This window comes from Ceratosolen solmsi, unplaced genomic scaffold (genome assembly GCF_000503995.2).
Source record: "Ceratosolen solmsi marchali unplaced genomic scaffold, CerSol_1.0 scaffold23, whole genome shotgun sequence".
In the NCBI taxonomy this organism is placed as follows: domain Eukaryota; kingdom Metazoa; phylum Arthropoda; class Insecta; order Hymenoptera; family Agaonidae; genus Ceratosolen; species Ceratosolen solmsi.
In genome coordinates this window covers 1658725-1684607 of record NW_011948430.1, presented here as the reverse complement: position 1 = coordinate 1684607, position 25883 = coordinate 1658725, and the positions used below count along the sequence as shown (strand labels likewise).

Genomic DNA, 25883 nt, shown 5'->3' with positions numbered 1-25883 from the left:
GGCGAGGGGGTCGTTCGGGGGGGGCGCGGAAGGGGGGGGGGGGTAGGTGAAGAGAGCGCGTAACGCGGTAGTTCGCTATTATGCTCGCATTATAATCCCATCAGGGGGACTTGTTTGTGCTGCGATAAGGGCCGCGGGCCGCCGAATCTGGAAAAAGGAAAAAGCAAGAGTGTCGGCTGGAAAAAGTGGCGTTAAAGAGGAGAGAGAGAGAGAGAGAGAGAGACGGATTTTACGTCTTTTCACCTCGTCGTCGTCGTCGTCGTCGCCATGTGTTCTCTCTGCTATCTCACTCTCTCTCTCTCTCTCTCTCGCTCTCTCTCTCTCTCTCTGCTCTTTGCTCTCCCTCTCTCCCTCTCCATCATCCCATCTCTTTCTCTCTCTCTCTCTCTCTCTCTCTCTCTCTCTCTCTCTCTCTCTCTCTCTCTCTCTTTCGCTGGCTCGCTCACTCACTCACTCTCTTGGTAGCTGGAGCGATTCCCAGTATTATACCAGGTTGCGCAGTGGAATGCGGGCGTCCTTCGCTCGGGGCCTGGTGAGCAGGAGCGGCGAGTCGAGTCCGAATGAGCACCGCTCTAGTCGGCGTTTCGCGATGGATATTCGTGGGCCCGGCGGGGCTCTTTAATCCGTTTCCGCAATCGCCGGCGCCACGGGAAAGCGAAAATCACGGCGGAGGCGCGCAAAGACCGTGGACCGGCTCCGCTCGTCTTTCCATTTCCACTGCTTACGGTACATCAACTCAATCGCTGGAGCTTGGAATTGGAGCGAAGTCCCATTCGTGGATAAAATGGTACTACAATGGCGCGTACGATGACTCGATACGTAATGGTAGCGAGACGTTTTTTGGCGTTTTCCAACCGAGAAGAAAAGAAATATCGCCGAATTCTCGTGCTGCTTCATTTTACAATAAGTTTTGTGCTGGCGCTGTCATTATGGCCGAAGCGATTGCTATCGCCGACGGACGCTTTAATGTGGAATTTGAAGGGAATTTCTTATACACCGTGAAATTTCTCCGGAAAGCAACTTTTACCGTGCGAGAGGAGAAAATTCATCCGTTTTTAAAAAGTATGCGGCCGCAACGCATATCCGCGTGAAAAATAATACGTTCTGCATAATTCGGTCATTGTCTTGTTAATTGTAACGTTTATGGCATCCATCGACAATACGAGATATATACATGCCGATTGGATTTAATGTTTTGACCAATTAGATTTGATTTAGAAAAATAACGAAAAGTATTTGAGCATTTCGAGTGCAACTTTCTCAATAATTCTTACGAAAACTCGACATAGTCGTTAAATCATTGGAATTGGTGTTTAAGAATTTTCCTCCAATAATGCTCGAGTATTATTTCTAACTCACTACGCTTGGCCAAGGAGGTGATGAAGAAACGAAGAAACGAAGAAACGAAGAAACGAAGAAACGAAGTAACGAAGTAACGAAGTAACGAAGTAACGAAGTAACGAAGAAACGAAGAAACATAGGGAGGAGACTATTCCATTAGTCATTATGCGCTTCCCTGCTCCGAACGTTAATTATATTTCTCGATCAATCCTACTTTCACGAAAAAATAATAAAGAAAGGAAATAAATATTGGAAAGAAAGATAGGAGAGAAAGGTGGGAAGAAGGGCGGGAGCGGGTGTGGTGGGACGAGGGAAAGGAATTACAGAAGACGCGTGGAGGGAAAAATGAATCTGTTAAAGACGCAAATCGCCTTGAATTTATACGGAGAATGTGGGGGGATATATGGAGGAGGGAGTAGCGCCCGTTAAGAATTCGATAATAAGGAATTTGAGGAATCGCCTGCTTTAAGAGGAGTTGTCCAGCGGCTGGTTTTTACAAAGCCGTGGGCGCGCGTGGGTGTATGCGCGTGTGGCTGTGGCGTTGGTAGGGGAGGGCGGTAGGGGGAACGAGCGACTCGTTAAAGAGCGAGATATCGGAATGCTGATAATGCTGATTGATGTGCTGCTTTATGTTGGTTGCAGTGAGGACGCTGGGCGTATCGGCGACGAAATGAAGCATGCAGCATGCGTGGTAGCAGTGTCACGGCTGCGCGGTCCTGCCTTCAACCCCTGGTTTCCGCCAGCCGCTACCTCGCCGTACACGCTCTGCCCGGTGATCCTCTCTACTTTGTTGTTGACGTGAGTATAACTATTAAGCTACTCTGATCTATCACTTTGCTACTGCAGTTTCGGATTGTGAATGAATGGGTGGGCTGAGGGGGGCTGAGGGTGGCTGTGGGACGATAGATGGGATTGTGGGGCGGGGGGGGGGTGTCATCATACGGCCAAACTAGGCCTACGCGTTTCCTATCCTCCTATCGCGGGCTTTATTCAATCGAGATTTGCCTCTTCGCGTGCCAATCCGACGCTTATTTATGCTTCTCTAATTTACGGGGCCGGCACTTTTTCCCTACCTGCAATTACGCATTTTATTAATGCGATTACCTGGCAAAAAGCTAATTGGATTATGACCCGTGATGTGTAATTTTATGATGTAGGACAGTATTGCCGTGGCGTGATTAATGGTCGTGCATTTTAGAGCACGTTGATTGCGTCGACTGGCTTCGGTGTCTTTCTATTGACTGTTTTGACTTATATGAAAGTGAAACTTTTCGTATTATTTTTGGAAAAAAAAAAAAAAAAAAAAAAAAAAAAATAAGAAAAAGTTCCTTAACATAAGTTAATCTTCTCGTGGTACTGTAAAATGGCTCACTCCCACGCTCGTTTGTCCATATTATCGATAATATTCAGTAATGGTTTCTTCACTTCTAAGGAATTTCACGCCTACGTAAATTTTCTCGAACCCTCTTTCGCGCATTGATTAATATGGGATCAGATTAGGTGAAGTCGCTAACAACTCGATTCGCTGCTATTTAATGCAAAGTAGGCAAATGTTGTATACTCTTTAATTTATCGCGTACGGCAATAAATTTATTATTCTCAAAGTGCATAGAAAATCAATCGGATATTTTTAATAAGACTAAAGCAGTATTGTATTGTATTGTTACGAACTGTTGCAATTCCAATTGCTTTCTTCAAATTATTTCTTAACAAGTAAATAGCTTATCGGTCATTATTTTATTAACATAAAACAATTGCAATAAGCAATATTCGAGCACTCGTTTCGTTTTTCGTAAACTATCGGCTTTGTGGTGGGGGCTATGGCAGGTAAATTTTATTATTATTGAAGGAAGAGTTTGGATCCCAAGTTCGGAAATTTATTCACAATTGACAACTCTTATTATTACAATGATTTATTACAATTAATTGACAAATTATATAAATATATATATATATATATATATATATATATAAAGCGTGAAAATCTCGTGAAAGGGAATGGGAGAGGAAGAAATTGAAAAATTATTGACTTTATAGATTTTCCGCTCGTATTATTACCGTGTCATTTGTCTTAAGTATTATATCAGATATTCTGAAAATGTAATTGTTATATGTGTGATCAGTTAAAAGCTTCTATCGTTTTCTATTAAGCCGTTTCATACTATATTATTATATATTCTATTATATTAAATAAATATTGTATTTAAAATAAATAATACAGCAATAATACTGCAATAATATTAGCCAACATAAAACACTTAAAGAACATGCACACAAAGTACTGTTATTATTATTGCATTGTTATTGTCGAATATAATTTTTCACGTATAATAGCGGGCATAATTTATTCGTTTATTATTATTATCAAAGCCTCGTAAAAAAATATTGGAATATAATTTTATTGACAAATTTGTTAATCAATATTTTCTCCTATGCTAAGAAACTGTATTCTATAATAAAGTCATTGAAAATTTGATAAAGGAACGTTAACGAATATAATACTTTGGTATCTTTATATATAAAAGCACCAAAAGTATTAATACTTATGGATCGTATACTTGCGCGATTGGCATAATCAGCATTATCTCGGTTAACGTGTCAATAAGTTTTTGTACTTACTTCGTAGAAAACTTGAAACGTTTCGTAGTCTATTTTATAGACAATTTAAGACACCTACGGAAGCATTGATATAACGAAAGCCGCAATGCGCTAATAGTATTCCTCTAGTCCACCGATGATTAGAAAGTCTTGAATAATTATTACGAGCTCCGATCTCATAAAATTCTCCATGAATTCTAGCTTCGTTAGTCTATTGGCGATCATTTTACACTTTATTCAACAACGCCAAGAGATACCGAGTGATGTAATAACTGCCCGATAGTGCTTGAAGTTAATAATATAAAATTAAATAATCGTTCGATCAAATAATGAATTGAAAAATATTTATTTACCATGTATACTTATTTGCATCGCGTAAGTAAATTCTTAATATCAAATTGAACGTCTAGACTCTTAACATCAATGCATCACACAATTATCCATGCTAATCGGTGGCTTTTATTTATATATTTATTTATTTATTTTTACTTATTTATTTTTTTTTTCACCACAATCGGCATAAATAATTTTTTTTTAATTCTCCGAATGTTCAAGAATATGAATGGCTCTATCTGTATTTCCGTGCGGCGTATTCTTCATTATTAAAATCCAGTTTCTCTCGTATTTTCAATTGAAATCCAATGCTTTTCACATCTCCGATAATTTTCCTTTATTTCTTATTTGCGCATTGTACGTATAAACTGAATTTTTACCGAATCACTAAATCTTATATCTACATCATCTACATCATCTACATTATTGCAAATTTATAGTTTATTCTGATTTTAATTCTTTCTCAAAATACTTACACAGTGTGTTTTCAACGCTTTTGAAAATGTACATTATTTAGTAAATCAAATGGCACATATTATGCATCGAAGTTAGTTTAGTGATTCAGTCGATTAATATACTAAAAATTTATTCCAATCGGTTTCTTTTGTCCGACTTGGATGAAAGGCTCTTTTAAGAGTTCGCGCACAATGATAAGAATGTATAATCCAACATCTCCTAACTTAAGACATTAGAATGTACTGATAAACTATCGACTAAAAATTATAATACAGGGACATATAATGTGATATATAATACGTATAATGGCCTAACTAATTGGTGCGGATAGCCTGATCTGTCAATTTCGTTGACCTTTGAAGGTTCCACTGTAACTCCAAGTTTATTTATTATCCCATAAGAATGTTATATAGTCATCGTCGATTCAGGAAAATTGTTATGCAATGCATTGGGATCGTATTTATAGTTTCCTTTCATGTTTATGTGATGATATTTCATTGTGGAAACTTCCTACAATAGATAATATATAGCTTATATTATAAATGACAGCATATGGATAGTGAGCATTGGAATTATGATAATTGATTTAAAGATTTAACGGTTATGAGTTCCTTGATAATAAAATTAATACTACAAAATCTGTTGGACTTTTGGGAATGAAAATTTTAGCATTTTCTTTCACGTACTACATTATGCTTGAATCGATGCTTAAATAATATTAAGCATTAATTTATCTTAATAATAGCTTAAATAATATTATTTATTTCAAGCTTTTTATACAATTGTATGAGCGCCATTTGGTAATGGGATATATTGAAATTAGTTAAAAATTGAAAGCAATTAAGAATCCGTGTGATAGTCGCTTGGACCAATGAAATTTCCCTCAATATTCCCTCAATATTCCCTCAATATTTCGTCAGTTCGTTTAAAAATTCAGCCACTTGAGCCATATTTATTCGACATTCATAGAAAATTCAGAAACCCTCGACCCAATCTCTCCATCGTCGTAATAGATCTTTCCATCGTTGCACGATTGATAAGAAGAGGAATAATGTGCACGGCCTAATTAGCATACAGTTAAACAGAGACTTACGTCCGAAAATTGCATGAAACTATCACTTATTCATGAAATTGAATAATATTGCTTTTACACGCGAAGGAGGCAGTTGTTTATACGTGTTAGTGCGTACGTGTATCGATGTATGGTCGAGAGCGAGCCTCTGGTATGTAGTACGCTTTCACCGTCTGCAATATTCATATGCTCGTTGCGAATATTCATATACTGCATACATTCACGTGTAATGATTGTCACGTACGTACGTAGTACAATGCTTCGTACGTTTTCAGCGACGACGTCCGCAAATAAACAATACTACTTTGCTTTCTATTCTCGATAATTTCAGTTTTATCAGCTTGATTTTTGCTCCAAACATTAATGATCATTCCCTCGGGAAATAATCGTAGCTCGAGATGAAATTTGCAAAATAAAGTTTGATAATAATGCGGGAATGTACATTCCGGCTATTTATTTCGTCCTCCGCTCTTTATGTATCAAGTGTCCAAGCAAACAACAGTGGGCGTGAAGTTATGGAGTATCGTAACACCTTCATTAATTCTGTTTAAGACTTAAAGTTAACTACGTGAAACTATTATTAATTATCCCACGATGAATGTACTTATTTATTATTACAGTATTGTATTATTATAGTATTTTAATCAATTTTTCATTATGAAATGTATGGCAATTACGTGTGTGATTATGTATGTACAACGATTTTTTGTTTTTAACTTTCAGGTGTTTCAGTAACATTTGTAGTTTTATTGAACAGAACTGGTGAATTTCGATAATCAATTTTTTTCGTACTCGTGCCTTTCATAAGCTTGCCTAATTACAATAAAAGAGAAAAATTCAAGTTATCTCTCATTAAAAGCGTTGAATTATGAATGATATCAGTAGGTATTTCACAATTTCTAGCCAATGTACTTGAAAATCTATAGGCAAAGTATCGCCAGCAATAGCAATGTATTTTACATACATAAAAATTTTAATTTGATTACATTAAGTCGTTCTCATTTAATGTTTTCCGAATTGATAATAATACGCTATGTAAGTAAACATGTCATGCACATATTTTTACATTATTCAACATATTTCAAATATGTTTTTGTTATCGCTACCGTAGCTTATATATGAATTTCAATTTAATCTAAGATCATGATAATTTTCGTTAATCTAGAAAAATATAAATATAAAATTATCGATAGGAATACAAATTATTTGTAAATTTTGATAAGAGATTTTACTCCTGTACAGTATTTATATTTTGATTCTGAAAATTTTTTTTTTAGCGTTTGATAATAGCCGTTGATTCGTTCTATGATATTTATAACGTAAAATTTGATAACACATACTTTGTTTCATTAAACAAACTCTTTGTAAAATTTCTTTTTCGTTATATGATATATCTGCGATGGTTTTTTAACATAAATGGGAGCGATTTTTCTTCGAAAATCAGTAATGTCATTTCTGTTAATGTTATTCTTCCGAAGATTAAACAAAATAATAAATCATGCGAATGCAATAGCATTTAATCGAATTATAATTGCTTTATATTAAGAAAACACAATCGCCACTTTTATATACTAATAACTAATGCCTCAAAGATTATTGTATTTATATTTATTACATATAAAATTGTAAACATGAATGCACTTTTATAAATAAGAAATGCACATTAAGTTTAATGGCCTCGTTAAAATGATAGACGAGTAGAGGAGTCTATAATAATTAAAAGTGACTTTGAAATTCTTTTTGACGTTAATAATAACGTGGCACTAATGTTTATGAAAATGGCCAGCATACAGCGACAGCTGTACAGACACGCACACACGCGCGCGCGCGTATATTCTTAGAAAGATGAATTGACTGAAATCAATATTGCATGCCGATAAATAATATTATTTATAGGAAATTAATTTGTTACAGACCAAATCGAAGGTAAAGGAGGTCTATGCGCAGACATGCCAGCTTCTTGGTCAACAGGGGATGCAAGATTGCGAACTCTTTGGTCTGGCAATTCTGTCCGGTACGTTTGTCTTTCTTTTCTTTTTTTTATGTTTTTCTTTCTCTCTCTCTCTCTCTCTCTCTCTCTCTCTTACTCTTATCGATATTTGCATCGATATACGTGTCTCTATCTAAACCGTCGACTAAATGTAAGGATTATTCGCCATTCATGATTACTTACAATGATAAGTGATATCGAGCCGGTAATAATGAAAATAATAGCCTGATTAATTTCCCTATAGAATTTAAATAAATTCTTAAGCTTATTACAATTACATAGCCTGCATTTATAGTTGCTTTGCACAGGCAATATTCTTAAGAATGCAATGGTTATAGTAATTATGAGTATAATCAGAATACATTTTACTATTCATCTTCATTGTGTAACGATAGACGTTTATATTATTTACGATGTCTGTATTATGTCGAACAGTGGCAATTCAAAATGCCTTTTAATATCGAAGAATATCGTAGAAAGGGGGACAGATTTTTTTTTTCGTGATACAACCACATTTAATCAATATGCGAAGCATATATTATACTTGTTATTGATACCAATTACAGTATTAGCAACTATGAATGAATGAAAACGGAAATATCATTGTTAATATTGAGTATCGAGTGGCATGGAATATATATAATTAACTTAATTATTGCTCGCTCAATAATTATTTTTGGTTCAGTATTTACGTGGCACGTTTGAACCAATTATTATTTGTTCTCGCGTTGTTTGATCGAGCCTGAATTTAAATTTTATATTCAATTTCAAACAATATCAGAAGCGCTGCCGCATTTAAAATAAGAATCATATTTAACGTATAACTTTAAGCATTTGCGCACAAAACAATCTGCTACGAGATTATTAATTTACAATTGTCACTTTACATTATCAATCAATTAATGTATTTATCATGTTAATGGATTTTTCTATTCCGTTAAGTCATTTATTACATTTCTCACTCTAGATACTTTTTTTTTTGTTTTTTTTTTTTTTTTTTTTTTTTTTTTTTTTTTTGTAAATTCAATGTATATTAAGAAAAAGTTTTTTTTTTTGTTTGTTTTTTTTGTATGTACACGAACAAACATAAATATCTAACTTTGATATGTTTTACTTTCTGACATCAGTGTGTCACTCAAAATTGAAACATTAACATTAAAACTTTTGCAGTATTAATAATTAGCTGTTTGCGTCTGTGACTTTTCGTTGATGAGTTGGTTTTGTTAAAGTGACGAATAAATTGTCGAAGACCGCAAGCAGTAGTATATTTAATAACGATTTGCCCGAAAATAAATCATTAAAAAGTGCAGATATACATTTAAATTTTAAAGCGAGTATAAAAAAATTTCCTTCTCTGTAAAATGTTCTTGCAGCGAGAAAGATAATTCTTAAATATGCCGTTTGAAAGAAATATATCCGCAGTTACAAAGTTGGTGGATTTTCAGTCTTCTCAAATATAATTCCATTTTAGTAGGAAGTAACGAGTGTTAATTTAAAAAAAAAACATCCCATATATTCCGAAGCTAATATATTACGCCACATATGCATACATGGAATTTTGCAATTAGAAAAATTAAAAAATTGTAGCTAACGCAGCAACAATTGCATTTTATAGCGACTCTAGAATATCGGAGAATTAGCTTAGCGTTGTATGTCGTCGTCACGGCCGCCGCCGCCGCCGCCGCCGCCGCTCCTGGATAGATTACCTCGCCGGGTACATATAATAAAGATAACGATAGATAAGGACGATGCTTAAATTATTTTCCTCATTATTAAGCGCTTGAATAAATTGCAATGATTTGCAATAGTTTCCCTAGGCCCAAATCTCGAACTAAACCCCAAAAACGACAATCCACAAAGAGGTATCTTCTCCCTTACGCTCGTCACCATAAGCAATGAAACATTGCATCGCATCCCTTATTATATCTATTGCTGTATTAGCTATTGCTTAATGCGTTTATTATAAAAACAAAAAAACAAAAAACAAAAATCAAAAAACAAAAAACAAAAACAAATAACAAAGTAAACAATAAAAAAAAAATGAATGAAACAACAACGACAACGACAATAAGAATCGTAATTGTCAATCATGGCAAATGTTTTTTTATCTACTCGAAAGTTTTAAATTCGCCACTGGTCTGCAATAATTTGCGGATAACTCATAGAGGGATATACTTTAGTGCTTTATGCAAATGAAAGTCTCGTTTTAATGATCGAATTTTTCCTTTACAGTCGGCCATGATTTATTAGTTTTCTAAAAATAAAATAAGGCCTGCCGAGAGCGAGCCGCTACAGCAAAAGCAGCACCGGTAAAATATTTATTTCCGTATCTTTCCGTATTCGCAGTCTGTAATTAAAAGCAAAAGTAAAAAATACCCTCGGCTGATAGACGCTCGGGTCCGCGCCTCCTTCGACGGGCCTCACCTCCTCGGTACATAACGCACAATCGATCGGCCGTGCGATTAGCCGCGATTAGCCGGGATTACGCGGCGAGACCAGAGCGACTAAGGGTGCAAAATTGAAAAATTCGATTGGATCCGAGGTGAGCGCGTATATGGCGGGGTGCCTCGGGTGTTCCCGGACGGAGTTTGCAATCGTCCGTTCGGTCTCTCGCTCGTCTCGGCTTGACTCGGCTCTCCTCGGCTCGATTCAGCTCGGATCCGTTTCCCTCTGCTCGGTTCTGCTCGACTCGACTCGGCTCGGCTCGGCTCCAGCTTAGTCCAGCCCAGCCCAGTCCAGCCCAGCGCAGCCGGGTCACCTCGACTCTGCTCAGCTCGGCTCAGCGCTCGGCTCAGCGCTCAGCTCAGTGTAGCTCGACTCGGGTCGATTCGGCTTCGCTTCGCTTCGCTTCGATCGTACTCTTACTCGCGAACGGCGGTGAGCCGTCCACCAGCCGGTCCGACGAGTCCTCTCCTCCTCCTCCACCTCCTCCTCACCGTCCTCCATCTCTTAAACATCCCTCCTCCCCCTCCCACATCCAATCTACCCCCGTCCCGCCTTCGCCGCCACCTTTCATCCGCCCCGCCCCCTCTAGCCCCTGTACCGCGCTGCACCCTCGGGGCCCGCGCCCCCACGTCCGCCGCCGCCCGGCGTGCATTCCACGGGGCCCATCTCCGCGAGAGCACGCGCTCGCCAAAAAAATGCTCCTGAAAAACCAGAACAAGTACAAAAAGATCGGTCGGAGTGCGCTCAGCGCACGCTTTCGGCTCAAAGGGAGAAAGAGAGGTGGGTGGGGTTGGATTCGGGAAGGGGAGCGAAAAGGGGCGAGAGAAAGAGAGAGAGAGAGAGAGAGAGAAATAAAGAGAGTGAAGAAGGGGAGGGAGCAGCCGCGGAGAGCCGCACACGCACGCGCACGCGCACACGGATGTGTGACCTTCCCTCTGCCCTTGCCCCTCCAATGCTCACTCGTTCACTTAGTCTCTCTCCCTCTCTCTCTCTCTCTCTCTCTCTCTCTCTCTCTCTCTCTCTCTCTCTCTATCTATCTATCTATCTATCTATCTATCTCGTTGAGCGTAAGCTAACGGAAAGCCAGCCCGCAGAGAAGAGATTCTTTCCGTGTCTGTCGGCCTATCTCTCTCTTCCTCTCTCTCTCTCTCTCTCTCTCTCTCTCTCTCTCTCTCTCTCTCTATGTCTCTCGGTGGAAGAGCAATATCAGCGGATGGACAGCAGCTCCAATTTTTTAATTATTCGCCCGCGCGTGACACGAGGCTCGACGAGAAGTAGCGAGGCTTAGCGGCGTCGATTTCGTAATCGGACCGTTTGCTCTTATAAATAAGTGGCCCTTGGGTTTCTTAGATTCCAGCAACCCTGGGGACTGTTAACGCGACATGGCAGACGTCGGGACGGATCATAGGAAGCTCGTCACCTCCAGCGAGCAAAAGATATTTTTGATGGACGCACGGGATTCCGGGTTTCTTGGCTCGACACATCAAATGGTGCGGACACTCCGCAATTTCCTGAGGGGTCCTGCGTGCGATTATGTCGAGGCCCTGTGGAATGCGCGGGCTTGGTGGGCTCGACTCTCTCGGCTCGTTTACCCAGCAGACTGGCGATCCTCCGGCCCTCTCTACCTCTCACTTCCTCTCACTCTCTCTCGCGTTCTCTCACTCTTTCGCTCTCTCTCTCTCTCTCTCTCTCTCTCTCTCTCGCTCTGCCATCGCCCCACTATCGTTCGCTCCCACCCCCTCCGATCGGCCGTGCGCGCGCAGCAGCGTAACACGGTAGTTCGGTCATTTGTATAAGGCCCCTGGAAAGCTGGGCCTTGCCGCCGCCACCGCCGCCACTCGCTCGCTTTGCCCTATGCTACATTGGAATGTGGCTCGAAATCGAGCGAGCAGCTAAAACGCCAAGCACCAAAACCCAACGCTTTTTTCTGCTCGTACTTTCTTGCTCTCTCTTTCTCTCTCATTCTCTCTCCATCGCCCCGAGTCTATTCCTCTATATCTTTTTCTTCCCCTGTCTACTCCTCCTCTCTCTTTTACAAGACAATAAAAGCCCAAGCCCAAACAAAACTCGTTGAAATTTCTATATGCTTAGTCGAATCGAAGCATGGTTATATATAAATAAATAAAGTTACATATAAATAAATGAAAGTGCACGTATATACGCATGTATGTGGGCTCACGAAAAGTATTATTATTATAAATTGGTTTCTGAATTATGTGATTCAATGGATAGGATATTTTGCTTTGGGGCGAGAAAATAGATCGACGACCGAGTTGCAGAGAGAGAGAGAGAGAGAGAGAGAGAGAGAGAGAGAGAGAACGACCGGAATGGGGGGAGCGGTAGAGGATGGCTGAGTTAGAGGGCGAGAAGGGCGGGAGAGCGGATTTGTGTTTATAAGTTGGGCGAAGCGCGCGCGCAAAGCTGGAGGGAGAGGAGCCGAAGAGAAGAAGGCCCGAAGCTCGAGAGGCCCCGGAGCAGCAGCATTCCCCGATAATGGCCGAGTTATATTCGCCCGGGTAACACAGGTGCCTCTTTTTCCCCTTCGCTTCTCCTCGCGTCGGCCGCACGTCTACCATCGCCGCGCCGATTCTCTTCCTTTTGCCCCGCGCGCCATGCAACACTGCGCGCGTGTGCGCGCGTACGTGCGTGCGTGCTCTTACATCCGCGCGTGTACGCACACGTGCAATAAGGCTCATACACACGCAACGGCTAATTATTTTCTTGCACTTCGCAGCTATTACTCGTTTTTATTTTTTTCCCTTTCTTACTTTTATTGTCATTGCCGTCTTCGTAGTCCTCCTCGTAGTTCTCCTCGTAGTCGCCTTCGTCATAGTCCTCCTCGTAGTCGTCGTCGTCGTCGTCGTCGTCATCGTCGTCGTCGTCGACGCTGTTGTAATTATACTTATTACTCTTATATCTATCGAATGATCTTTATTTCTTCCTTCTTAACAAACGATTTATGAAAAGATAATGCTTTTATTAATATTAATCGGCCATTATGCTTGTTTATTTTTTGCAGACGGAGAGTATTTGTTTGTGGACCCGGAGAGTAAGCTAAGCAAATACGCACCCAAGAATTGGAGAAGTTCTCACACCTACGTAAGTGTACCGCACGAGTTTTGCTGTCACGTCGATAAGTTTAAGTAAACGGGAGTCGGCGTCTCGAGAGTTACGCTCGCGGAGCTCCGTAAATGTTCCAGATTTGAAAATCAAGCCTTGGAATTCCTTCTTCTCCTACGATCCTCTGACTTCTTAAACATCATTACCCTTAATTTGCTAGCATTCCTGAGATACGCAAGCTGGTAGAGTGGTAGCAATGAGTAGGAAAAAAAAAGGAAAAAAAAAGAAGATTTTTAAGCCTCTGCTCCCAAACGATCTTTTTTCAAACAAGAAGACAAAATTATTTATATTTTATCATTAATTATTCTTTCCCTTCTCTTTTAGCAACACATAATTATCCTTTATTTTTTGCGGGAAGAAAGATATTTCTTCGTATCATGAATTTTAATAAAATTTTTGGAGATTCAAATTCTTCGGAGAAAATGGCGAAATGAATAACCTATAGTTAGGTGGGCTAGGTTTTTTTAAATTTTTTTAGACCTTTTTTTAAATTGCAACTACTTTATTTATTTTTCTTCTTCATTCAATTTTTTTTATTTCTCTCTCTCTCTCTTTCTCTCTCTCTCTCTCTCTCTCTCTGTCCCTCTTCCATTTTTCTTTTTCTTTTTATTTTATTTTATTTATTTATTTTTAATATACAATGATTTTTAATCAAGAGTATGAAAAATAGTTGATTTTTAAAGCTAAATGTTTTATGTTAAAGCTTAAAGAAGACGATTAAATCTTCAAATTATTAAAAGTTCGTTACATTGAATTATAAATGACATCAAATTTGATCGAATATTATGCATTTAATTCGAGTCAACCATAAATGTTTCGTATTTTTTGTTTTGTCGTAAAAAAAAAATGGCGATTATAATTCGTGCTTGGGAGATATAATTTATCTTGTTAGTAAAAATTCAGCGTTGATCAACTTTTTGCAGCGATACTTCGATTAGAGAAGGATAAAAAGTTGTGATTTGGTGAGTGGTTTAGATTTACCTTCTTTTGTAACAGAGTATAAACACGCATTCATTACCATAAGATCCCCAAAGCTGAACGGATTCGAGAATTGATTTATAAATGCAGGATAAAAGTAATTGTATATTATCGGGGAGTACGTCCTCGGAAAAAAGGTATCCCGCGACTTATCCCAGAATCTCATAAAAGGGTTATAGAATTACAAAATGGTTTTCTATTACACGTGTACGAGTCTTATAACTCGGTGGAGTCAGAAATGTCCGCTCGCTTTGGAGGATTTCGATGATGTACGCACTGCTACTCGTCCAGGTTCTTTTCTCTCTCTCTCTCTCTCTCTCTCTCTCTCTCGCTCTCTCTCTCTCTCTTTCTCCCTCTCTCTCTCCCTCTCTCTACCTTCCATTCTTTCTCTCTTTCTCTCTATCTATCTATCTATCTAACTATTTATCTACCTACCTATCACTCTCTCTCTCTCTCTCTCTCTCTCTCTATATATATATATATATATATATATATAGCCATCTTCCTCTTTCTCGTAGCAGCGCGTGAGCCTCGGTCTCTGAGTTTTTGATTGGCGAGAATCAACAAGGATCTGCGCGCTGCTGCAGATGAAGAAAAAAACGAGCAGAGGCACAGCGTACACATATACGAACGCGCGCGCGCGCGGGCACGCACACATGATCATACGAACGCACGCAAGGGTTCATGCAAAAGGTTCTGGCAGGCTTCATTAATATTTATGCTTCGTAGAACACGATCTCGTATGCCGCGAATAATCTCCTAATTTGCCACTGCAAATCATCAAAGACTTCAATTTCATTCTGGACCCTCTCGAAGTCCCCGCTACGGCGACCTTTCTAATTATTATAAAAACATAGCCGCCTATTGAGAACCCCTTAAGCTCGCGATGATTTAAGCACGCGAATCGACGAAAAGATATTTCCAAATGGAAATGCTCTTTATTTATAACTTTATTTGTAGCTGATTTACAACGAAAAGCAATCGGCGCGAGCGCGCGCGCATTTCCAACGAATAACTGTACCATATAGTCTAGACCTTCGAAAGCAGAGAGAACACTCGGAGGAACGTATGTTTGGTTGAAAAATTTCAAATATTCAAATAAAAATACTTGTAAATTACTCAGGGGAATGGGTATATTTAAGATTTAAAATGAGAGGGCGCATTTAATGGCATGTTTAGCTCAAATTGAAACGTCGAGAGTTTGCACCAATAAATTCCACGGCTATATTCTCCGGGCTGAAAATGAAGGAATATGAAGTTTTAATAGAGCCATGCTAACTCGATGGATTCTGTGAAACATCGCAATACGGTCGGAAATAACAAAAAATGGCGCTTCTTTTATCTTAGAATTGATTTTCATTGTAGCATCCCCCTGTGGAATAGTATTGGTATTATTGGTACTTAAATAATCCATTATGTCAGAACTGCACGGGTATATAGCTCAATCAATTGCCTCTTTCCTCTTCTTAACTTTTCTTCTTTTACTTTATTTCTTCTTTGTTCTTTTTACGTCAGCCGTTCCTAAGATTATTTTTTATGGCTCGAGCATATCCTGCGCTCTGGAATGTGAAGAGTCATCATAATTTCCTGAGCCCTCTGCCTACCTAAACATACGAATAATTAAACGATTTTCATTCATAAAGATTAATTAAATTTGCCATCATCCAGCTGGATTAGATTGATTAGAATGTACGGCGTACGAAGGGATTTTGAGCACAGCCTAAGAGTTAAACAACTCACTCGATACTTGTCCAAGTTATAGTACAAAATATTGAAAAATTTTTTGAGTTACGTGTATTTGTATATGGAGAGCGAATGAAAAGTTCATATTAATTGCTAATCGTAGTAAATTAGCAATTCCTTAGATATTGTCATATTATTTCTAAAGCTGAAAATTCCTTTGTTCTCTGTATGGGCAATGCAAAAACTTTGCATTATTTAACGTCATTTTTGTCATTTTTGTCGATAAGATTTTTAAGTTTGTAAACAAAAAGTCGCATCCTGTTTAAATTGCATTATTTATTGCATTCGGATTTGCGTTGAGAGTGATATGTCATTAATTATTAGATTATCAGAGCAGTTATTTACATTATCTTTGTCTCAAAGCTCTCATTTATTTTTAATTTTCCACTCGTTCTTTTATGTTATATTCATTCATCTGTGTAAATTATGCTAACGCGCAGTGGAATAAATCGTGGAATAATAAAATAAAATTGCTTGAAAAAAAAAAAAAAAAAAAAATATAAAAAACTTTAGGCTGCTCTTCTGGCAAAATGAAACAATAATAATCATGAGCATTTCAACACTGACAATTCAATTAATAATGAAAAGAAGAAGAAGAAAAAAATTAATCGATTCTTGTAGACATTTGAATTGAACGTACGAACGTTATTATTTATATGACCAAAGAATGATGGAAGCGGACATGTAAATGTAGTTGAAACGAATTATAATCGAAACTATAATACGCATTCTCTCTCTCTTTTTCTTTTTTCTTTTTTCTTTTTTTTTTTTTTTTTTTTTTTTTTTTGTTACTATTTATTTATTTGTTTATTTATTTATTGATTTTTTTCACAACTCTTATAATATTTATACGACTAGGTTACAATATAGATTCGTTTGTAGTCAAAAGTAAGTATACGAGTGTAAACGGCATGACATATCGAACGGTTTTATTCGATTGTCATTGTCAGCTATTCGTCATTGCAAATTTAATTGCACATCGCGGCCAAACCAACGCAGAACTCTAAATTATTGATAAAAAAAATTAGTTTATTGAGATATTTCATATGTCCGAATGGCGAGAGTATTCAAATGCTAATAATAGAGGCGGAATTTCATGTCAGTGGATCAGGGATTTTGCAATTACAATTTAGCATCAACGGTAGAATTTTTATGTGCTCCATAATGTTGAATTTGACACGAAATCTTTACGACTTAAGAGTAAAAAATATTAAAATTAAAATGCACGTCTATCCTTTCCTTATAAATTATTTAAAGCGTGCAAAGCTTAGGGAAGTAGGCCTCGTAATTTGGAGCACGATAAATGGTCTTTTGACCAACCGTCAACTATATAGATCCGACTCAGTATAGATCAATCTGGACTAAAACTTCTAGGCTAACGCATAGCGCAGCAGCCACCTCGTGACGATTCACAATTCAACATTTGAATTCGTCGACTACATTCCCAATCCTTGCTTTATTAAACTCCATGTGTTAAAAGAAAAACAAAAAAACAAAAAAACAAAAAAAAAAACAAAAAATACCGTGTGAATGAACCGTTAAAATTCCATTTACCAGGGCTTGGACAGCAGTGGACGGCCGGCGTTCGTTCTGTACTTTCGTGTCCGATATTACGTGGATACACCACTACTGCTGAGGTGAGCGTCCAATCTTTGCCCTTGTCCATCCGCCCATTCTTACACGCACCCAAAAGTAAATTAAGACCCTGATTTTTGTCGTTGACGATAGCGATGAGACAACGAGGCACCACTACTACCTGCAGTTGCGCGACAACGTCGTTCGCCATGGAGGCGGCGTCGAGAGCTGGCAGGGCCAGAAGTCCCAGCATCCCCTGCAGTCGGGTAGTGTCTATGGGCCGCTGCTCAGCCTCGCCGGACTGGCCTTGCAGGCGGACCTCGGCAATTATACGGAGGAGCGCCATCGTCGACAGGGATACTGCAAGCCCTCCGATTACCTTCCTGCCCACGTGAGTGCGCACGCGCCTCTCTTAATCCACCGCTCGGGTGGCAACGATTACTTAACAAATCTCTTACGTCTAAAATGAGATTGTAATGTTACGAGCCGTGGAAAGGATTTTTCACCACGCGGAAAGTGAAAGTGGAAAGTCTAGGCTTGGATTACAAGTCGCCCGTACCTACAGCCCGTACGAACTATTATAATGCTTTCGAATTCCGAATTAATGTTTACTATAAAATTGATTATCATCAATTACGATATTACGTAAATAAAAATCTGCATCGACGCGCCTGCGTCTTGCAATTATTATATAAATAATTAATCTTGTGATGAAACAAACTCTTAATTTCGAAGGAGCACATAGACGCACACGCGCCTCCTTATATCATCGCTCGAATAATTTAATCGCCCCAAACGCGTTACGAAACTGTTTGTTATCTTAGCAAGAGGGCATTAGCAAGTGATTCGTAACGCCCAGTTCCCGTGATTCCAGGATTTAAAACTTGACGTGCGCGGACAAACTATCCTCCTCCCAATCTCTCTTCCCCACTCGTCCGCAAAAATAATGCGATCGCATCGGTGCGCTGAATGAATTTTGAATGAACTTTCGAATGAATTTCGAATGAGTTTTGAATGAATTTTGAATGAATTTTGAGTGATGAATCGAGTAGCCTTCTTATCAGTCTTATTTTTAAATGAAAATCCACCCATATCAATTACATGCTTAAGCATTTTTAAGTACGACCCTTAGCTAATTAAGTACCCTAATAATATTGTCTACTATTAACGCGCAGATGTGCCACGAGGAGAACGCACTGTCCGTCCTCGCGGCTCAGCACCGAGACAATCGGGGACTGTCCCGTGAGGAGGCTGAGCTGTCGTACATCAGGGAGGCGGTGCTCCTGGAGGCGCCGCTCAACGCTCACCTCTATCGGTTGCGACGCAGCAAGAGCGAGCAGGGCCCCGGGCGCGTCTTGCTGGCGATATGTGCCCGCGGCGTCCGGGTCTACGGCGACGAGGAGACACCCCAAGTCTTCACTTGGAACAATATTGGCAAACTCGGCTTCGACGTCCGTATACCTTATTTACAATATCTTAAGCTCCGGCCATTCGAGCTACGCTCCGCATTATTCGACATCGCTCGACCACTTTTGACACTTCGTTCGAGTGGTCCAGCGCCCGCGTCATCGCTCCTCCGCCCCACCACCAACCCACGTTCCACGATTAAAGAGGCAGGGAAGAGTGGTCGAGCCATAAGAATCTCGCGGAGGCATTTGCACGATGCTGGGAAAGACGCGTAGGGCAGCGCGATAACCGTTCGACGCAATTGCAGCGCAAGAAATTCGAGATTCGCGCGGTCGACCAGCCGGGGAAGCTCACATTGTTCAGTGGCTGCGACGACAAGAGCAAACTCCTGTTGGCGCTATGTCGAGACACCCACCAGTTCTTCATGGCCATAGCGCCGCGCGTCAGCGAGGCCAAGCGGCGCGAGGAAGAGGGTGAGTCCATACATATATATATATATATATATATATATATTTCAATGATTGCCGCAGGTATCTATTGTATGTAGACTCGCCCAATTTTGCTCTCGCGCACCCTAGGGATAACGAATCCCTCATCAGCGGGTTCGAGCTTGAGCGGGAATGGTGTTGCCGTTGCCGGCTGATGATTAATAATAATATAGCGAGAGCGGGACATAGTGTAAATAAATCATCGCTCAACCCGCACAACGTTTCTCCTTATTCTTTCGGGCCCTATTCATTTCTCTTTATCTTTTGTGCATTTTTTTCTTCGTTTTTTTTTTCATCTTTTTTCTCTCGTCATTTATTTCTCTTTCTTTGCTCTAACGCAATTCACGCCATTCTCGAGTCGAGTTCTCCCCACATACGACGGCCCCTCTTAATTCAATGGACATTACGGGCGCAATAGCTGCTTGTAAATTCGCCACTTTTATCTACGTCCATCGCTCTGCCTCCCAAAAATCGGGGATATTTAAAAATAAAACAGAGCAAAATAAAAACAAAAACAAAATTAAAAAATACAAACAACAACGCGTCGAGTCAATCGAGCGAATTGCATGCAAAGGGACATCTGGAGACGTAAAACTTGCCTCGCCTGGCAAATGAACACGAACTGCTAAGGTCCCATGTGAGAGGCGCTTTAATTAATCGGGGTATTTCAGAGCGGAAGGTCCTGCGGGACTGCTATATGTATCCGGCTCGCTGCAAGCTGAGCCTGACGACGCGGGGCTCGCGGGCGGACCAGCGGATATCCCTGATTTCGAGCACCTCGTCGAACACGACGTCGGGCATCGTGAGCGACCGGGTGCACAGCGAGGACGAGCCGGACGCGGGCCCAGTCTCGAGCGGCTCCACGGGCTCGACCGAGGATTCGGGTAGCGCTGCTACGGCTGAGCCCGAACGTCCCATATCCTCGCCACCCCGCCCATCGTCTCATCCCAGCGAGACCGAGGCGGCCAGTGGCGGTGGAACCGGGGCCACGGCGGCCCTCGGCTCCCAGTGCAGCAGCACCTGCAGCACCGTCGTCGGGAACGCGGCGACCGGCTTGAGGACGACCTCGGCGACTTCGAGCCTCGAGCTCGGCTACTCCCACACGGCCCAGAACTCGGCCTTGTCGGCCGAGCCCATCTACGACAGGTGCAACAAGACCGCCAAGTATGCCGGTACGTATATCAGTCTGCGAGCGAGTGAATAATGAAGTAAGTCTCGCGGAGAGGGTGGCGGGTCGGCCAGCCAGCGGGCAGGACGGGTGGGAGGGTAGAACGGCCAAGACGCCAATCTACGCCATAATATCTGACTTTTAATATATCGTGCGAATGCCCTGCGCGTAGATTCCGATCAATCTCATTCTTTTGTCTAACGCACGTCGAAGAACTTCAGGACTGCACGGTCCGGATGTAGCACAATAATGCTGTTAATAAGAACGTGAATACACGCACACACCCATATATATATATATATATATATATATTCCTCTTCTTTTCATTTCTCTTCTTTTCTTTTCTTTTCTTTTCAATTAAACGCAACGAAGCGACGAGCGTTTATAGAAACGACTGGGATTTCATACTACAAGTTCCAGGGGTTTACACGTCGGATTTGCGCGCGTTATTATTCAAATTCATACGTTCTCATGGTATTTCCTGAAAATTCGCATTCCCTTGATTCGCATCTCGTGCATAAAATTATCAGGCACTTAATGCGTTAATTGTCAGTTTTTAGAATAATGCAATAATAATTTACTTCGCAGAGAACGTGTAGTAAATTGTAATATACTGGAGTGAAATACGTATGCGATTATAAAATTAAATGGGGTACGCCAAGCATTAGCCAGTTATATTTTGCTAACGTAAAAGTTGGAGCGTTAGTTGGGAAAATTTATGCACACTTTCCAATATAGCTTAGAGGCTCTTTTCCCAACGCTAAATAATCGAATAAAGCCGCCGTCGTGAGCGTGCGCCGCCATTGCAAATTTCGACTGGCGCAACAGAAGTGATCGACGGGGTCGATCTGGAAAATGATCGAGCCACCTAATAATAATCAAATGCCTCCCTTCACCAGCGACGGACATTGGCAGCGAGACGAGCGGTGTCTACACGCTGCACAGCAGCGAGATGCTGGACGAGCCGCTGGCCAACGACTCATCGGTCCAGTCGACCACGGACGAGGCCTCCGTCACCTCGGGCTTCTACACGATCCACAGCGGACTGCGCTCCGAGACGAGCGGCTCCTGCTACAGCCAGGGCACCGGACACGAGGACCAGGAGCCTATCTATAGCCTCTGCCAGAGCGAGGATCGGCCGAAGCACCTGCAACAGGTCGTAATAGCCGAGGGCCCGGACGGCGATGGGGCGAGGTCACGCAGTAACAGCATTCTTAGTACGAGCAGCTTCCGGGGTGACGGGAGCGATCCGTCGGGGCAGGGTCCCCTCCTGTCAGCGGACGAGCTATCCGATCTGATCGTCGGCCGGTATCCGCCACGCAAGAGCGTAGGCGCCTCCATGGACTCGGACTGCGACTACGTACGGATGCCACCGCCACCTCCCCCAAGGAGCGACAGCGAGCGGCAGTTACCTCCACCTCCGCCCTATCCTGGTCTCCTACACCTGCCACCGCCACTGCCGCCGACGCTACCTCCGTCGTCCTCGTCGTCGTCGTCTTCGCCTTTGGCGGCGCACGCAGGAGGGGTACCACCTCCTGGATATGTCTGCGGTCGCGAGCGCTTCGAGATACCGCCTCCGACACCTCCTCGCAACGACGCCATCACGCCCAGGTTAGCCTCTGACGATTTCCACTACTCGGCTCTTTCGAGCCTAAATAATTGTCGTTGCTTGAATAAATTATTTTAATCATGGGTGGTTGTTTTGGGCCTTGGCGTATCTCCACCAACGGACAATCAGCCAAATACGCTCGGGACAAATATTCCGAGTCAAAGTGAAACGACGAGCAGCGGATATAAAATTTTTTATTCGATATCAAATTTACGCGCTCGTCAGATATTACCAAATACTTTTCCCCCGATTGTCCATTTCATAAATGGCTGGTCTAGTAATTTCTCGCTTCTACAAGTATTGCAATTGAAATTTCATTTTCACAACTTCTTGCAATTTTATCCAAAATTTCCATTCGATTGCTTAGTCGTCGGCTGCAATTAAACCTTAAATTAATATCTACAACCCTCGGGGAATAGTTTAAGACGCCTATCGTTTTTACCGTTATTATAAATTAACAAATTATACTTTACAACAGTCGATGTCGAAAAATCATATCCAAATATCATATCGAGCCTTACCATTGAAATAACAATCTTTTGTCCTTGATCATTCCCCGTCCCACTCGCACCTTTGCCAATCAATCCTCGTAATTGATAATCGCGAATCCACGCGCCCCTTCCTCGCTACCCTTTACTTCATTTATCACCACCAAATGGACTTTACTCACTCACACGCACGCACGCACGCGCACACACATATATGTCAATTACGAACACCTCCGTACGAACATCTCCGAGTTACATCCTCTCTCCACCCTTCTCCACCCAACCTGCACCCGCACGTGTAGTTGGGATTGTGTACATTGATGGAATTAAATGCAGGGAACCACCACCACCGCCTCCGCCGCCAGCGAGGATACAACCCCCGACGTATCCCGGAGATAAAATGAAGCCGACGCCGGTACACGCACCGGTGGCCGCTTTGGTCGTCGGCCCCAACAACTACCTGGACGTGCACGCGACCCGCGCCGGTCCAGTCCTGCTGCCTTATATAACGCCACCCCAGCAAATCCAGCATCAAGTTCAGCAGAGGCAGCCGCCACCTCCACCACCGCCACCGCCGTTGTCTCCGGCCCCGATCACGCACCTTCAGTCGAGCTCGAACCCCAACAGTGCCGCCGCTATGCTCGCCACCGTGTACACGAGTCAGGTCGCCCGAAGCCAAATCGAGCAATATAAGCAGCAGCTCTACTCGGACGTGGACTACGTGATGTTCCCTCTAAAAGATCCGGCACTCTCAAAGCAAGAGTATATTGATGCCAAGCAGGGCTCTCTCCTTGCGGCCATGGCAGCCTACCCGCCGCCCCCGCCGTACCCGCTACAGGCCGCCAACAAGACCTCCCTCGTCTACAGAAGTACGCCCTACCTCGCCTACCCGGGCTCCTCGCTCTCATCCCTCTCCAGCAAATACGCTTCGAATCAGAATCTCGCGGGCAGCCTCAGTGACACCAACAGCTCCGTCGGGGGCAACAACTACCTCCTCTACGGGAATGCGAGCAGCCAGTATGCCGCGAGCACTAGCTCCCTTTATAGCGGTTTCACTTGCTCGAGTAGCGGTGGTGGCAGCCAGAGCCTGAGAAAGGACGCAACATACGCGTCTCCGCCACCGCCGCCGCTGCCACCGACCGCGAGCACTCGTCATCACATGCAGCACGTCTTTCAGCAGCAACGGCAGCAACAGCAACAGCAGCAGCAGCAGCAGCAGCAGCAGCAGCAGCAGCAACTCTTCTTCTCACGGACGAGGAGCCACGAGGACATACTCAAGAGCTACGACGGGGGTACGGGTTCACTCTCTCGGCCGGCGATCATCAGCGGACCTTGTATCGGTTCGCTGTCCCAACCCCAGATGAAGCACAGGAGACTGCCACCCCCACCACCGCCCCCGCCCTACGATATCCAGGTGATTTTTTTTTGCCTATTAATTATCATGGGCACTACGAGTATCATTAATAATTAAGTATCATTAACTACGAGTTCAATGGCGCGATAAAAATAATTAGCACTGAAACAACAATTATTATAACACATACTTAGTGCTTACAATCGAAAGATTTCTGTTGTTCGCGTAAAGCTCTGACCAATGAATTTTCTGCGTCTCTTCAAGACTTTTGCTCCGAATCAATCACCGTGCCTTGCTCACAATGACGTCAAAGCTCACCATCACCAGCAGCAGCAGCAGCAGCAGCAGCTTCAACAGCAGCAGCAGCAACTTCAGCAACAACAGCATCAGTTACAACAGCAGCAGCAGCAACAGCATCAGCTACAGCTACAGCAACAACAACAGCAGCAGCAACAACAGCATCAGCTACAGCAACAGCAGCAGCAGCAGCAGCAGCAACAACAACAACAACAGCAACAGCAACAGCAACAACAACAGCAGCAGCAGCAGCAGCAGCAGCAGCAAACGACGCAACATAATCAGCAGGACGGAATGTTAGATATTAAAACACTCCGAGAGAAAAGCCGCAACCTCGATTTACCTCTGATCTCCGCCCTCTGCAACGACCGCTATCTCCTCAAGCAGACCAAGGCGTTCGTGCTGCCGAAACATCCGACCGAGGCGATATCCTCGACTACGAGCAAGTCCGGGGGTGCGAGGAACGGGGGAGGCAGCAGCAGCAGCGGCAGCTCCAGCCGACACAAGTATCCAGTGAGCGGATTGTCGACGACGCAAATCTCGAAGCCACCGAGGAAGCCGGCCAACAGCACGCACAAGCACCCCAACACCTCGACGACGTTGGGACTGTCGAAGGGCCTTGTCAATGCCTATCAAGTAAATAGCTCCAGCGTGACGGCCAACGATAAAAAAAATCCCTCCAGAGCATCGCACTCCTAGCGGGGAGACTCGAGGAATCGACTTACTCGCTAAACAACCCTGGATGTAGCTTTATGGATTTTAAGGGACTTGAAATGAGTTGACTATTGCATTGAGCTTATATTATACGAAAGATTTTTATTTTGTAAGTTTAAGCGCTTGTTATTATGTCTTTTTAATGTGTTTTTATTATGTTGCCGAGAGTCTTCGCAATAGTTTACAAAGAATAAATTTTAATTCGATTGCACATGAAGCAAGCAAAGGAAAAAACAAACAAAGGAAAAAATAACGAGCTTAATCTCGCCTTGAAAGTGAAAGAATATGATATAAAGATGGATAATGCCTAGTATATTTTACATGTTGTATGGAGTAGTAAGGAAAACAAAACAAAACAAAAACAAAACAAAAACAAAAACAAAAACAAACAAACAAAAAAACAAAAAACAAAAACATAAAAAAAATTAATTTTGCTCCAGTGTTTATTAAATTTTTAATGCTAAAGAATGGATGTATCAAAGTGTTAATTTTTATTGCGGGACCTTAATGGAGATTATCAACGTTTAAGTGTTAAATGCATTTCAAAATCCGTATACAATTTTCACAGCCTCTTCCAAAATAATGTATCCGGCGGGGAGACTAATATTGCGTAAAGTAGATCGGCAAGCTTTTTCAAAATTCGAACTCCATATCACTCTACTGAGAAGTGGCAGAAGAAATGGCGAAAAGGTTAAAAGACCGAACAA

At 41.9% G+C, this 25883-nt stretch overlaps 1 protein-coding gene across 1 annotated transcript in view; it reads left to right on the top strand.

Moving 5' to 3' along the window:
* LOC105364091 (protein expanded) overlaps positions 1 to 25527 on the top strand; it is a 35736-nt gene extending 10209 nt beyond the window's left edge. Inside the window, exons 2-13 of the mRNA XM_011501954.1 lie at positions 1984 to 2139; positions 7715 to 7814; positions 13255 to 13334; positions 17634 to 17713; positions 17805 to 18042; positions 18827 to 19102; positions 19366 to 19531; positions 20218 to 20718; positions 21614 to 22325; positions 23148 to 24011; positions 24072 to 24225; positions 24709 to 25527. Of these exons, the coding sequence (XP_011500256.1) occupies positions 2026 to 2139; positions 7715 to 7814; positions 13255 to 13334; positions 17634 to 17713; positions 17805 to 18042; positions 18827 to 19102; positions 19366 to 19531; positions 20218 to 20718; positions 21614 to 22325; positions 23148 to 24011; positions 24072 to 24225; positions 24709 to 25161 (3738 nt within the window). The 5' untranslated portion in view covers positions 1984 to 2025 and the 3' untranslated portion in view covers positions 25162 to 25527. The remainder of the gene's footprint in view (positions 1 to 1983; positions 2140 to 7714; positions 7815 to 13254; positions 13335 to 17633; positions 17714 to 17804; positions 18043 to 18826; positions 19103 to 19365; positions 19532 to 20217; positions 20719 to 21613; positions 22326 to 23147; positions 24012 to 24071; positions 24226 to 24708) is intronic.
* The last annotated feature ends 356 nt before the right edge of the window (positions 25528 to 25883 follow it).